This window comes from Cibotium barometz, chromosome 24 (assembly GCF_041138505.1).
Source record: "Cibotium barometz isolate CiBa-2024 chromosome 24, ASM4113850v1, whole genome shotgun sequence".
NCBI classification, from domain to species: domain Eukaryota; kingdom Viridiplantae; phylum Streptophyta; class Polypodiopsida; order Cyatheales; family Cibotiaceae; genus Cibotium; species Cibotium barometz.
Genome location: NC_141069.1, coordinates 2,326,254 through 2,341,795, shown reverse-complemented (window position 1 = coordinate 2,341,795; position 15,542 = coordinate 2,326,254). Strand labels below are relative to the sequence as shown.

Below are 15,542 nucleotides of genomic sequence, written 5' to 3'. Positions count from 1 at the left end.
AGATGCTCCTATTTTGCTAAGTGTCTTGCTTCCCAAGTAGGCCACCTTACTACACTGACAATGAGTTGCATTTTTTATGATTTGACCCTTGGATATGCTATGTTTTTTTGTTGCCCAAGAAGGCCACCTTACTCCATTGAAGATGGGCTATATTTTGGCTTATTTGACCGTTGGATATGCTGCATTTCTTCTCTACAAACTATAGGTTCTTGTGTTTTTCTCTAGTCTATTTGTTCGTAGGCATGTTTGAAACATTAATGGTTGAATGTTACAAAAATGTGATGAGATATAGTGGCTACGAGCTATGTGGACTGTAGTCATCTCGTGAAGTGGTACATAGGGAGGAAGAACACAACTTCAAAAAAGAAAATGAGGCATTAACTTAAGAAAAAAATAGCTTCATATGGGAAAAAACACAAAGCATAGTGATGATGGTGGAAGCTCTGATGAGAAATGCATATGTGAAGCATAGACGGGGTGGCTAACGTGGCTCTGCTGATACCATGTTACCATTTAATATAGTGATGATGGTGGAAGCTTTGGATGAAGGATACAAATGGTGAACAAATGGTGAATGAGAGAGAGAGAGAGAGAGAGAGAGAGAGAGAGAGAGAGAGAGAGAGAGATGTGATAACAACCATAAAAGAAATATGTTACACAACTCAAATGATACTCTTCTAATTAGAGAACCTCCCAAATACATGCCTTTATTAGCATCAAGCCTTATCTTTAGACCTAGAATTTAATAAGGGCTATTCACAACCATACAGGGTGTTCATATCAACTAACTTGAAATACCTAATAGGTTGACCTTGTCAGGTGTTGTGGCCTAATTGGTTGAGCAGGTTCATACCCATAGAGGGTTTTCATACCGAGGTTCATCCCAACTAACTCTGAAATATCCAATAGGTCATCAATGTTATGGCCTAATTGGTTGAGTTGGTTATTTACCAACTCAACTATACTCATGTCTTTGACTAGTGCTCTTTTTGGTGGTGGTTGGGCATTTTTAGATGATGATGTTCACAATAGAGAACACTCAAGCCTTGCAAGATGGAGAGAAAAAGAAGCGAATTTAAGGATCATATTGATTTACACCTCAAGCCACTCTCTTGGTAGAGTAACTCTCTCTTGTGGAGAGAGAGGCCATGGCATCCTTAAATCTCGTTTCTTGTCTGGGCGGTGACGAGCAATCTATGGACGGCGTGTGGATATATTGGCTAATCCATAAGCTCATGTCTATTTGTCACCCATACCATTGGGCCATGCATTGAGATGAATATTGGAAAGAAGCAAGAAGCAAAGGAGAAACATTGGACAACAACCATCACAATTGCATATTATTGAGCCATATCGAAAGAAGAAGCTTACCATGCAACAAACCTTGGAACAACTTGATGTTGAGGATTCCTAATCTTTAGTCTTCTGTTGATACATCATGACTTTTGGTTCAAGAGTGAATGCAAGCTACGATTTTCTAATCATTTGAAATATTTGTAAATGATCTCCTCCACGATAATCTTGTGGTTATGTAGCATGTTTGTCTACATTAACTTACTTCCATGTTTTAATTATAGTGTTTTATGCAAATTTTTGAGTAGACAATCTTCACAATTTTTAGTGGTTTATCATAGACTAATTTGGGCATATATTAATGCTCACACTGAGAATATGAATTTATTGATATCCATAGTCAGGGGGTTACATTGTTTATAAATGAGGCCATTGACTTCTCACCCTATTTAAAGGGTTCTTTCAAACTAACAAAAAAAAAATTGCATGAAGAAAGGGAAAAAATGGTTATCATAGACTAATTTGGGCATATATTAATGCTCACACTGAGAATATGAATTTATTGATATCCATAGTCAGGGGGTTACATTGTTTATAAATGAGGCCATTGACTTCTCACCCTATTTAAAGGGTTCGTTCAAACTAACAAAAAAAAATTGCATGAAGAAAGGGAAAAATGGTTACTTCTTTAGATTTTGATGAACAAAGGTATGAATTGAAAAAATGATGCCATTATGCTCACTCAACAAGATTTGTACATAGTGTAAGAACATCAATATTTAGGGATAAATGATGGCACTTGTTGCACTTATAATAGCGATGTCTTTCTAGTGCTAGTAGCAATGAAAACATAATTGATCCACTTCTTAAGATTTACTAGAATGACATAACCCTTAGTTCATTGAATCCATAAAAACACTTGAGAGTGTAGAAGGCATATTGTCCCACAATTGGATCACTCCTAGCATAAAATGTTTACCCCACCCAATTTAAAGACTACCTTGTCCCAAGACACCATTCCTCTCCACTTTCCTTCTTTCAATACTATTCAACAATGGTGGATCTACCAATGAAAAAGAAAACAGGTATGTATTTACAATACTGGTAAACATGTGCATAATTTCTAAGATAATAAGATTATTCTTAGTCCTCATCACACTTAATTGGATGGTTTAACTCTGACAGGTGTGTGTCTAAATATAGAATCTAAGGGTATGATTTCATCCTTGCAAAAGCTGCAAAATCATGGCAAAGGAAGAGGCAAATTTTAGTTGCTCTGTCGTCAACAACCAAACTAGCCGAATATATGCTAGCTGCCATAATTGTTTGCAAAAGACTCGGAACTTGGATCCAGTGATTAATTGAAGAACTCGGGATAAGTCAAAGAATTCCTCTTATTCTTTACTAGTCTGATAATCAATCTTGTATATTTGCATTAGCAAGACATTACCATAATTTAAAAAAACAAAGCATGTTGATTTGAGAGACGTTGCAGATGGACAACTAATGCTGCTCAAGCTGCAGAGATGTGGGCAGATTACTTGACTAAATCTGTACCAAAGATTAAGTATGATTAACATTGATGCGGTCATAGTTCATCTTCAAAAGCAAGGGAGTATCTTAAAACGTAACTAATGTTGAACCTTATAAACTCAACCTAATTAATTATAAACAACTGAAGAATAAATAATTAAACGACATGAAAATGAAAAGCCTAATCGTAACCGTGCTGATGTACATATGAGGACTCTTGGCCATTAATATTACAATCTTGTCTTCTGGCTATTTAATGGTGCAAACGGAATGTAACAAACTTGGTCTGCCTTTTGTCTGCACGAATATAATACCATGTGAAAAAAAAAACACACACACAGAAATACAGAGACAGGGACAAACAACAATTGTGTGCACCAATTATATGCAAGTATATTGTAATTAATTCGTGATTGATTGATTGTCAGTTAGACTAGGTGTTTCAATAATTTTGTGTACCCCGTTTCATAAAGTTTTTTGCATGACTAATTAAATTTGAGAATGCTGAAGAAAAAGATGCGCAGAATATAATCCTTATGAGTAGGGCGGGCCTGCCGGAAGGGAAAACATCAACAAAATCATGTTATAAGCTAGTTGTGATTCGGACATATGGACGCGAGCATCATGTGGGCAAGCATGAGGTCCACAAAATACTGGTGCGGTTTTCCGAACCAAGGCTTTAAGTTCGTGTTCGGAGCTCGACCGTAGTGTCCGCCATCACTGCAGCAATGATCGAAATGAAAAGGGAAGGAAGCATCAAAGGCATCAATGACCAGGAGGTCAGGGACGAGGTGTTGAAAGCGCTCGATGAGGGCTGCGTTGAAAACCTCCATTTTATGAGGGTTGGCCTGCATGTAGCGGGATGCACCCGCTGGGGCGACGGTGGTGCGCAAGACAACGTCACGGGGGGTTTTGTCACGTTGGAAGAAGATGGTGTGCCAGAAGGCGATGGCGTGGTCAATGGCGGAGACGAAATCCGATAACGCATGGAAGTGCCTGCCGTCGTGAAGGCCAGAGTTGAAGATGAAGGCATCGGGCGGACACGAGGAGCTGTTGAAGTGGAGTCTGAGACGCTCTTGGTAGGGGAGATTGAGGAGGGAAGCAAGGCCAAGGCCGTCCTGCAGGGTGTCATAGTGGCCATTGAAGACAAGGGAGACGTGAAGGGATTGATTAGGGTGGTGAGGGTTGATGAAGGTCTGCTCGACGGCTCGATTTAGAGCCCAGTCTGAGAGTCTGGTCCCGCTGGGCACAGGGTAGTCCAGCACAAACAGGAGCAGGTTGCGGATCATGTCCTGCATGTTCGAGTCTCCCCAGAAGAAGAGCCACTTTCCAGCTAGACAATCCCATGCTTCGTCTCTCTCCCAGACGTGGAATGCACAGTGGCTTGAGTACACCCACCCGTTGCTCTCCAGACGCTCCAGCCTCCCATCACACCATGGCGCCCTGCACGTGTCGTGGACGCATTGGTTGAACCGGCCGTCGCGACCCGCTTGGCAGCTCTCATTGTAGTGAGAGCGTGTCCACCTGCCACCTGAGCTTCCACGTAGCATGTCCGCGCGCGTGCACTGTCGAAGCCTTGACGAGATGGCACCGTCGTCACCACACTGACTTTTACCTGCCATGACCTGGAACTCCAGCGTCGTGTTGATTTGGACCGACGGTCTCACCGCCCATTTGCCGGCCTCCAGATCTAGGCCATGATAGTTAGAGAAGAGGAGATTGGCCGTGAAGTTGTATTTGCCGGGAAAGGCTCCATCCACCAGGACGCAGACGGAGTAGGTGCCGTTGCCGTGGTCTTCGACGGCCGGACGAGACCTCCAGCGATCTCCGGCTAGGTCCGTCTCGTAATAGTCACCCCCGGCGCACCTTTCCGTCCCATTTTCCGCCAGAGCGATCAGCACGAAGGTGAAGGGCACATCAGCTTGTACAGAGATGGGACCCTTTTGCGTCTGCGTTTGCTCGTCGAAAGCAACGGCCGGCAAACCCACCATCTTGAAGCGTTTGGTGCTCACATGATGGCAAGGGCTGGTGCCGTTCAATCTCAACTCCTCCAAAACCTTGGCCACATCTACACTCTGATCAACAGGGGCGCCTTTGCAAGACCTCAGGGTATCATGGATTTGCATTCGAAAGAGAGTGCTGTCTGCGAGCAGCGAGCCGGGGAACGTCCCGCCTTGAGTGTAGAGGAAACTGCCTCCGAGTAAAAGCATTATAAATGTGATGAATACTGGTATTAGATTTGTCGTCTGCACATGCACTCCTGCAATGAGAAGACTTGCAGATGGAGAGGCCATCACTGGAGGCATCTCTCCGGCATCGTTGGGTTTGCAATGCAGGTTCATGGACTTCACAGTGGACATAGTCACAGCTAAAACGGCGGCAGCGAGGAGTGCAGGGTCTGAATACGTCGAAAGGAAGGACTTTGGATGTGTGAGAGAGAGAGAGAGAGAAGGAGCTCGCTAGAGCTTCATCTTTCAAAATCGTGGCACGTCCGGAAAATGCCCCACATTATGACATTTCTTTCAGCACCCTCTCCTGCAATTTGCAGCACTTGCAGGCTAAACATATAAAAAAAACTGCCAAACAAAAATATAAGCCCCAATATTAATGATAAAATTATAACTATAATACAAAAGGTCCTCACCTTCCTTGTCACAAAAGCTAGCTTCAAACGGTTTAAACGAGATAGCGTTTCATGAAATACTTTTGCCAAGATCTAGTGTTACCTCTTCATTTTGAGAAGTCAAAGGCTCTTTGTGAGGGGCCTTTGCTAGTGTTGGGCCTAGTGTTATCCTTTCAATTTTTTTAAAGGAGTCAAAAGGTCTTTTGGTCACGTACTTTATTATCCTTAACTTTTAAGGCCTTGACATCTTGAGTACCCAAGCAAGGCTAGAATTTGAAGGCCTACCTTAACCTTCAATTTTGAAAGACCATAAACTAGCTTGACCTTTAAAAAGTAACTTCATACACACACACACACACACATATATATATATGTGTGTATATATATATATATACATATATATATATATATATATATATATATATATATACAAATTAGAGGCCTTCTTTTGTAACCCTATTTTTGCCTTCTCTAGAATATTTGAAGGGCTTTGATGCCCTTTGAAGGATTAAAATTTCAATAATGTGTAGCCCAAGGAAAGTATTATGGCCTCCAATGTGCATGTGTAAAAAGTTTGATTGAAGTACAATGGGTTGCTCACTCATTAATAATAATAAATCATGATAATTTCTAATTTCACATAAAAAGTTTGTTTGCTATTGAAGTGCACTAATTACATGTGTATATGCTTGTGTTATATTATGTGTGTGTGTGTGTGTGTGTGTGTGTGTGTGTGCGTGCGCGTGCGCGTGCGTGCATGTGTGTGTGTATTATATTATACATACATACATACTTACTTACATACATACATACATACATACCTACATGCATGCCTGCAGGCATACATACATACATACATACATATCACTACATAGTTTGCTTGAGATAAAGAAAAATAACAAGTTTTAAGTAACTTAGAAATTCAAAATCTTAGCTTGGCCAATATTGGTAGAACTTGATCATCCAATAAAGACTCATGCAAGCAAGTTAAAATGAGAATGTGAAGCTACAACTTGAACGAATGCACATAACTTCTCCCACAATTTGTTTAACGAGGTGTGTAAGGGCCCTCATAGTAGAAGATGCATCTGTTAATATACTTTGCAAGCCATAATTAATAAACTTAATCCTATAATTTATAAGAATTTATATCATGCTTTAAAAAAATATAACATAGAAATATGTAGCTAATATGGGTGCCCAATTGTTTAACATTAATTAATTATAAGTAGTTTAGGGAAAAAGAAACCTTAGGATTGAAAAATTAATGGCCAAGGTTGTAAGGTGATCCAAAACCTTAGAAGATGTTTTTTTATTTTTTCTTTGTTTCACGTTTGTGGCAGTGGGAAGCTTCCAAGTTTTGTAGTTATTGAGCCACCAAAATATTCTACTCTCTCTCTCTCTCTCTCTCTCTCTCTCTCTCTCTCTCTCTCTCTCTCTCTCTCTCTCTCGTAGGAAAATCATGAGCTCTATGTTAAGGAGGTGAGCGGATAGGGGGGAGCATGTGTGGAGGTAGCTGCTCATGAGCGAGGTCTACCTAACAAGAGAGCATGCCTCTCTCTCTCTCTCTCTCTCTCTCTCTCTCTCTCTCTCTCTCTCAGGCGTGGCTATGTAACAAAGCTTCTTTGTTTTTTTCTAACCACAAGGGAATCTTAGCAAGGGAATCTTTTCAAATATGCACTTCACTCTTTCTAGCCACATATTTCCCAAGCTTAAGGCAAGTTTGAAAGCAAATCTACGAACCAAATCACTGTCGAAACTGTACTCAAAATTTCCCTTGTATAGCAAGGAACCAATAAACCATGAAGGAAGACATCTTGATCTTTATTGCTCATATCAAAGTAGCACATACGTATTTCCTTAAGCCTCTGCAATCCAATCTTTCCAAAACATTTTTTTTAAAGCACTCCTCTTTCATTGCTGCTCTCACAACTGCTTGTCTGCACATAAGTAATCTCTACGTTTCTTTTCATGGTAAGTCATGCCACGATACAATGGTGACGATGTTAGCTGCTCCATCAAATTCACATCATCACCCATGGTACTATCATTGCCATTCGAATGAGGTGGAGTGACTAGATTATTTGAAGTTTCAACTTCAAATGATGAGAAAGATAGACATGGCGAGTGCTATTTGCTTATGACTGCATTTTTAGACAAACTTTTCCATTTCTCTTTGCCCCGTCTAATAAAGAATTAGAGGAGAATAATAGGCCATGTGAATGGGATGGTGAAGAATTTGTGGAACCACCAAATTGGCTAGAATATGGGGCAACCAATGAAAATTGTCTACTCATGGTGCTCCTCAACACATGGACTTAGACTTGGGTGTGTAGGGGGAAGGTGTGTGGGGAGGGAGAGGGGTGAGTGTGTATGTATGTGTGGTGTCTTACTTTTGGTATATGTGTATGTTTTGTGTAGCAATTTGGATGTAGAACATCCAAATTGCTACAAAAGTTGACATACTAACCATGTGAGGTTAGACCCTTGTCCAAACCTCCACAAGCAATTGTTTAAAAGCCATGTGCTTTAAGATTGGGACCCTAATCAAAATCTCGACAACCTATGAGGCCTTAGGCTTGAAATCTAATGCCATGAGACCTTAGCCTTAAACTTATTTATACTATTATGTACTAGCTATGTGAGATTTATACCCTAACCAAATCAGGTGTGTGTGTGGGGGATGGGTTTGGTGTGTGTTTTTTGTAGTAATTTAGATGTTGAACATCTAAATTGCTACAAAAGTTGACATATTAACCATGTGAGATTGGACCCTTGTCCAAATTTCTACAAGAAATTGTGTAAAAGCCATGTGCTTTAAGATTGGGACCCTAATCAAGAACTCCACAACCTATGAGGCCTTAGGCTTGAAATCTCAAACCGTGAGGCCCTATTCTTAAACTTCTTTAGAGTATTATATACTAGCTATGTAAAGTTTAGACGCTTGACCAAATCAGGTGTGTGTGGGGGGGGGTGGTAGGTGTGTGTCGATGTATGTATGTGTGTGGTGTCTTGATTTTTGTGTATGTGTATGTTTTTAGTAGCAATTTGGATGTTGAACATCCAATTTGCTACAAAAAAAGTAAACACTTCCACAAATAGGCGTGCTTTTTGTGGCGCTTCCTCCATCGCTTCAACAACTTGTGCTTGTTCGGTTGTTCGCCTTTCTCTGCTTGGGCCTCTCCATCATCGACTATTCCACGCCTTATGCTTGTGCCTCCATCGGTTGTTCGACTTGTGCTTGTGCCTGCAAAATGGCTGTTCAGCGCGCCTTGCGCCTTGTGCTTGTGCCCACATTGACTGTTTGAGGCCTTGTGCTTGTGCCTGTCTGTTTGTCGTCTTCTGCCACCATCAACTCCTTGCAACATTGTGCTTCATCGTATCCACTACCTGCTCGGCCTTGCCACCCACGACCCGACAAACACGACGACCTTCCCCACATAGCACCCTCTCTGCAGGGCTCACCGGACGTCTCCCCTCCTTCTGCTTTACTTACCCACCTTTCTCTACAATTGTTTCTCCACTCCATCAACTTCGCCGCCTTGCTCTACAACCGTTCGCCACCTTGCTCCATCAATAGTTCGCCGCCTTGCTTTACAATTGCTGCTGCAATAAAAGGAAAATCGTTGAAGAGAGCATCGTTGTGATTAAGTGCTGAGGTGGAAAGCAGGGTGTATGAGTAGCTACACAAAACTTCTTGCCTTGATTGATTTTCTCTTTGCTTGCGCCCATAGCGAGAATCCATGAAGCACAGAGCAGCTCTTGGTAAGGCACAAGTGGCCAAGAGATAAAGCTCTTGGCAAGGCACAAATGGCCAAGAGATAAAGCTTGCTACAAAAAATGGCCAAAAGATAAAGCGGCCAAGAGATAAATCTTCGTGAACCTTCCCGCTCACAAGCTTAAAGTGGCCAAAGGTGCAAGGGTGCCTACAAAGCTCTACACAGGCTAACTGATGATCAATTATGCCTTGCTTCCAACAAAGACGAGTTCGAGATCATAAAATGCATGATTATCTAGTAGTATTAGCTGACCTGCTACTCTGGATGCATGCTGTAAGTTGGCAATCGAATATGAAGACAATATGCTTGAATTGTCACACTTGAAGATGTCGAGGTAGCTTCTACAGCAACAACATCACGAGTCTTGAGTCACCAAGACACAGAAACCTAGAGTAAACAAGTTGGGAACACGATTGCGGATAAACTCAATAATGCTATACTGGACAAAATAAAATTCAAGGATAGAAGAGAGGGCACGCTCATCTCTACCCTCCTCGGGAGAGATCTAGTATGGTGTTCTATGTGCAAAATGAATCATACCACTATCGAATGCCCTCAATTAAGAGTAAGGCCGCTACTCTATTATGCTCATTGTGTGACATTAGGGAGGCATCTGAGATTCCAAATTGTAGCACAACTGTCAGCACCACCAGTGCAAATCACTATGGCTGTAAGCCATACCTATCCTATTTACCAAAAGAGGGATGTTCTAGATACAGGACACATCACCTCTTTCGCCACCTACTCTATTGCCATAGCCACCACAGACTGAAATCAACTAAGTATTTATTCAAGAGCCATCGGCGGATGAGAGTGATGTGGTGTGTGAGGTAGAAATCAATAGTGAGTACTATGAGGAGGCCACGAATATTGCACCAAAATTTTATGTCTTACAAAATAACATGCTAGTACCAGTGTTCCAAACCATGGTACAGTGACAAGGTAAAAACATAAACTCAAATATGAGAAGGGGGCTACTACAAACGGTTTTGGTTGCAGTGGACTTCATCGAATAGCAGGCTGTCCTAATAAGAATGTGGTTCATGCACATCAAACTCAGCCAATGGCAGTATCGCTAATGACATGCTAGTACTTACTTATACACTAAGTGTGAGGTTGATCATTTGATCAAAGACTGCCCATATCGCGCTAGTGGTTCTGCCTCCACTTCTAACCAAGCCAATATCAGAACCATAAGTGTGCATACTGGAAACATCATGCCACTAAATGTCCTAACATGAACCCAAGCCAAACAAGGGGACAAAGGAAAGAACCCAGCAGGTGCCACAACCTCTAGAACTGGAAGAAGGAGGAGAGGGAAACAAGCGGGTAAAGGTGACACCATGGTCACAACCTAGGATGGGTCCAAAGGAGATACCATTGACACCAGATCCACCCAATCAAAGGAAGAGAGCGATCAAGTGCCAAAATCAGATGAACTTACCCAAGAGACACAAAGAGAGAGACCACCAACCCCTAAGGGGATTGATGAATACCCAAATGCTAAAGAAGAGGTAAGAAATCTTGAAGGAGCTAGGGCCCTAGTGGAAGAGTGCCAACGACTCCATAAAGCCAAATTAAGGGCTAACTAGGCCAGGGATACAATGTATCCAAGAAACGAGCCGATAAGGGAAAGAAAATTGGATGTGCCTACTCCAATTCCAAAAGAGTTTGAAGAAAGAACTTAAAGTGACCTCATGGCAAGGATGTTTGAGGATGCTGAGCAAGATGTGTCCATTCATTCATTCTCTAGGGGTGAATATGAGACACACACGTGGAAGGAGTCCTCAATTGCCAGAGAGCCAAGAGACATAGGCAGTCTCACAAACGTACTGTCCACTCCCGTCCCAATGCCATTGGGACAATTTTTACGCAGTTCACCGACATTGTGGGTAGACATAAAAGAATGGGAAGAGGGAGGATTAAACCCAAAGACCACTGCAGAGGAGACCCAGTCACCTCTAGCAAAAAGAAACTTAAAACATGCAGAGGTAAGAACACCTAGATTCGTCAAGATATCAGTCAATCAATTGGGCCGATTTTATGAGAGTGACGACACTAATGCTACAATTCCAATTCATCATAACGGGTACCAAGCATTGGCTATCCTGGATGGAGGAGCGGGAGTCAGCATCATTACCAAACGATGTTGGGAGATGTAAGGGTCCCCCCTTCCACAAATAGGGAAAACACTTAAGATAGTCCACTAAGTCTTATCTTAGAGAAAATTTCCTACTCATCGACACCTTGACCATACAGAGATTCAAGGATACGATTCATAGGTAAGACCTAGTTCTATCCCGCAGGGGGAGCGTGGTCTTCTAAAATCAAATCACCCATAGGGTAATTGATCACATAAATTGGGCAACCACAAGACTTGATTTCTAGATGCAACGCTTTTTTCCTCATCCATGCAAGGCACAGCCGCTGGCCTAGTCTTCTAGAATAGAGTTACCCGAGAACCTATTTATCTAGCGTAAGGCTTTCACTTAATCTGTTGGAAAGCTACCCGACTAATCGGGTCCACCCGTCCGTAGGATGGTGCCGTCGAGGCATTCCATCCTCCCACTTTCCACCCTACTCACGCGTCAATTTGTTTTCTAATTAATCCTACCACACTGTTTGACATAAACAAACATGTTCCTTAATTAAGGCCCTTTCACAAGGTTTATTAAAACAGCCTTTGCCTTTTTCCACAATAATGCCAAAGATAAGATTTATAAAAACAAAGTTTAAACATGAATCAATTTCATACAAGCCAAACTGGCTCTCTTATTCTTTTCCTTTATACCGCCGATGATCTAGAATTCGGCCTTCCAGCCTCCACATGCTGGGCAAAACCCTACGGGACCATACACCTCATCGTCGACCGCTGGCAAGGACTCAAGCCGGCCTGTCGCCCTCTCAGGCTCCATCGCTCGATCCTCCCGCCCCTCAGAGGGATGTCTGCGCACTAGGGTGGGCTAATTTACCGCACTAGCCTGGGCCCTCAGAACTAGGCAGCATCATCACAATCACTTGCCTCAATCGGCAAACCTCATTCTCCCAATGGTATGAGGGACACCATGGGCCAACTCCGGGCCTTACTAACGTCTCCACCGTCCGGCTACACAAGCACAAGAATGGGGCAGCGTCTAGGCAGGGAGAAGTTGTACCTGTACCTTAATTTAACCAAGATAACAATCCATTTACTTCACTAAATCATAGAACTAGGATCCATATCACCTTCTTTAAGAAAACAATCCTTTTCACAAAGATTTTAGCATTTCAACTTGAGATTGCAATAAGACATTCTTTATTAAGGCATATGCTATTGTTTAAAAGAATACAAACTTTAAATACTAAATCAATCAAATAGATCACTATTAACAATTAATAGAGAAGCCGGGGCCATACCTCAACCCCTAAGAATGATATATAATTGAAAAACAAAATATGTATATACCTCATAGAAATTTATCGTTTATCGTTGCCTTTGCTCGTTATTAACAAGAGCTTTAGAATATAGAGTCTTCTAATACCTTCTCTTATGATTGAAATCATCCAATCATCTCCAAGCTTTATCTCCTCTTACTCATACTGTGACTCTTCTCTCTTTCTAAGATCTATGGCAAAATAGCCTTCTCTTACAGGGCTACGGCATACTATTCTTTCTCTAAAAGAAAAGCTATGGAGTTTTGGTCTCTTCCTCCGAAAGACTATAGCAATCTAAGCTTCTTTTCTGAGATATTAGATAAGAATGAAGGGATATATGCATCTCAAACTCTAGGATTACCTTGAGGCTACTTGCTGTCTTCTCACAGTTTTCTCTGTGTAGAGACCCTGACAGAAACAGCAAACTGTTTCGGCCATAACTCTCTGATAAAAACTCAGAATATGGTCATGTAACCAGTCAAAAGAACGGGAAGGCATCTGGTCTACAAGCCCCACGCAAGCAGAATAGGCAAAAACGTCTGTATATAGCCGCAAACGCACTATCTTTAGAAACGCGTTGTTTTTCCACATTTTTAGTATGCATGGACTCTAAATGTGTAAAAGTACTCTAAATATGATCTCTTATCACTTAAACTCGAAATTCTATTTTTGGGGATACTTATCTCTTAATAGAACTATTCTTATGTTCTTATTTCTTTTAGGATTTTTGAAGCTAATATTTTTATTCTAACACTTTTCTAATGTTTCTAGCCTTATTGTCTCACTCTTTCTAATTACACTCTCTTTTCTTATTGAAATCTATATTAAAAGAGACACATACATACATGGCTTGGGAGGGACGTTACAATCTCCCCCACTTAAAAGATTCGAGATGTCCTCATCTCGCGAGCTGGGGTAGTATCTAAGTAAATCCTCCTGTCTCTTTCAAAGCGGTGTCCCCACTAGTTAAAAATCCTCTTGTATCTAAACATTGTTCTTAAAGAGTCTTTTATTTCATGTGCTTGGCTCGTTTTGTTGTGCCTCCAAAAGGTCTTTATTATTCTAAAGTTAATTGGTCTTATTATCCTAAGTTCATGCATCCATATACCTCTCAAATGATATGAACCTTCGAAATCCTTATTCTATACCCCCATGTAATATGGTACTTAACAAATTTTCATGGAAAAATGTAAGGAAATCAATTCTTTACGCAATCTAACCTATGATAGCAATTTCATAATTTTAGTATCGTCTTGTAGAATACCTCTATTCATCATGCACATTACTTCACATGAATCTTGCACCAATCCTCTTCTATTTACTCATAGAAATACTTGTTGAATTCGGTTATCTTTAACCCAGCTATCTCTCTTTCTTGACCTAATTTTTACTCTAGCTCATGATTCCTTGTAGCTAGGGGTGGGCTAGACGTTCCTCTTGCATTACGAGACCTCTTCTTGATTAACATGGAAGGACTCATGTCCTTCTCGACACTTTGTATAAAAAAACTTTATCACAGTCTCTGGCTATAATTATGGCTTCTGAAATAGAGGATGGTTTTATATTCTTGATGAGGTTATTCAAAGGTAGATTAAGCTTCCAAATGAATTGATGGAGAAGAGTTACCTCATCCATCTCTGGAGCAAATCGGAGAAGTTTAACAAATTTTTGGTGGTATTCTTTTAGGGTCTTCCTTTCTTGGGTTAGCTTCAAAAATTCATTTATTTTATCCTCTTGAAATCCTAGAGGACAAAACCTTTCACGAAGGTGTACTTTCATGGCATCTCATAAGTGATTCTAGCTCCAGTAGTTAGATTGACAACAGTGCTTCCAACTTTCTAGCTCCAATGGTTAGATTGATAACAATGCTTCCAATTAATTTGGCATTTCGTACGATTTTTAGACGCGAGCAAGGGTGAGCTTGCTTCTTTCATTGTATCCATTAAAAGTTCAAAACTATCAAATACTTATCATAGCACCACATCTAAAGGCATTCTGGATTAATATATGTGAGATCTTCATTTTTCTGAGAATCACATTTGGTGCCTTGGGATTGACACATCTGGTGCCTTGGGATTGACACATCCAAAGATTATCAGGATTGACACATCTAAGATGATTGGTTTTCTGAAAATTACACATCTAGTATCTTGGGATTAACACATCTAAGAGCATGATCCTCTGGGAATTACACATCCGAATTTAGACCCATGTTTGTCTAAGATGGGTTCTAGATCTTGGATGATCGTCCTAGTGTAAAGCATCCAATGGATGACATTCACACATCAACTATTCAAACCTTAATGGAGTTATAATCTTAATAATTTATAATATGCGAACTAATGAGATATATCCTGAAAATTTCTCTAAACAAAGTTTTTGGTCAATCCTTCTATTCAGTCTCTCACTAGTTTCTTAATTTGATCACCCTATGTTTTTCCTCACAAAAGATTTTCTCCCCAATCTAATTTCTCAAATTTATTGTACAAATATCTTGCGTGTGCACCCCCAAGATACAAGCACAATTTCATAAGATGATTGTCTCAACATGTGAGGATATTCAAATCACTTCTATGGCCAGTAGAGATGATTGATTCGTCCTCATATGATAAACTATCACTTGTTTTAATCCCTTGATAGTTAACCTTTGAAAAACAAATCCTAGGAACTAAGATCGGCTCTGATACCACTTGTAAGGGTCCCCCTTCCACAAATAGGGGAAACACTTAAGATAGTCCACTAAGTCTTATCTTAGAGAAAATTTCCTACTCATCGACACCTTGACCATACAGAGATTCAAGGATACGATTCATAGGTAAGACCTAGTTCTATCCCGTAGGGGGAGCGTGGTCTTCTAAAATCAAATCACCCATAGGGTAATTGATCACATAAATTGGGCA

General features: G+C 40.9%; 1 protein-coding gene across 1 annotated transcript; it reads right to left on the bottom strand.

Annotated features, from left to right (window-relative positions):
* Positions 1-3,416: 3,416 nt before the first annotated feature.
* Positions 3,417-5,186, bottom strand: LOC147624797 (uncharacterized). Its single transcript, XM_086818833.1, has one exon. The coding sequence runs from the start codon at positions 5,184-5,186 to the stop codon at positions 3,417-3,419; it is 1,770 nt and encodes a 589-aa protein (XP_086674959.1).
* Between the last annotated feature and the right edge of the window lie 10,356 nt (positions 5,187-15,542).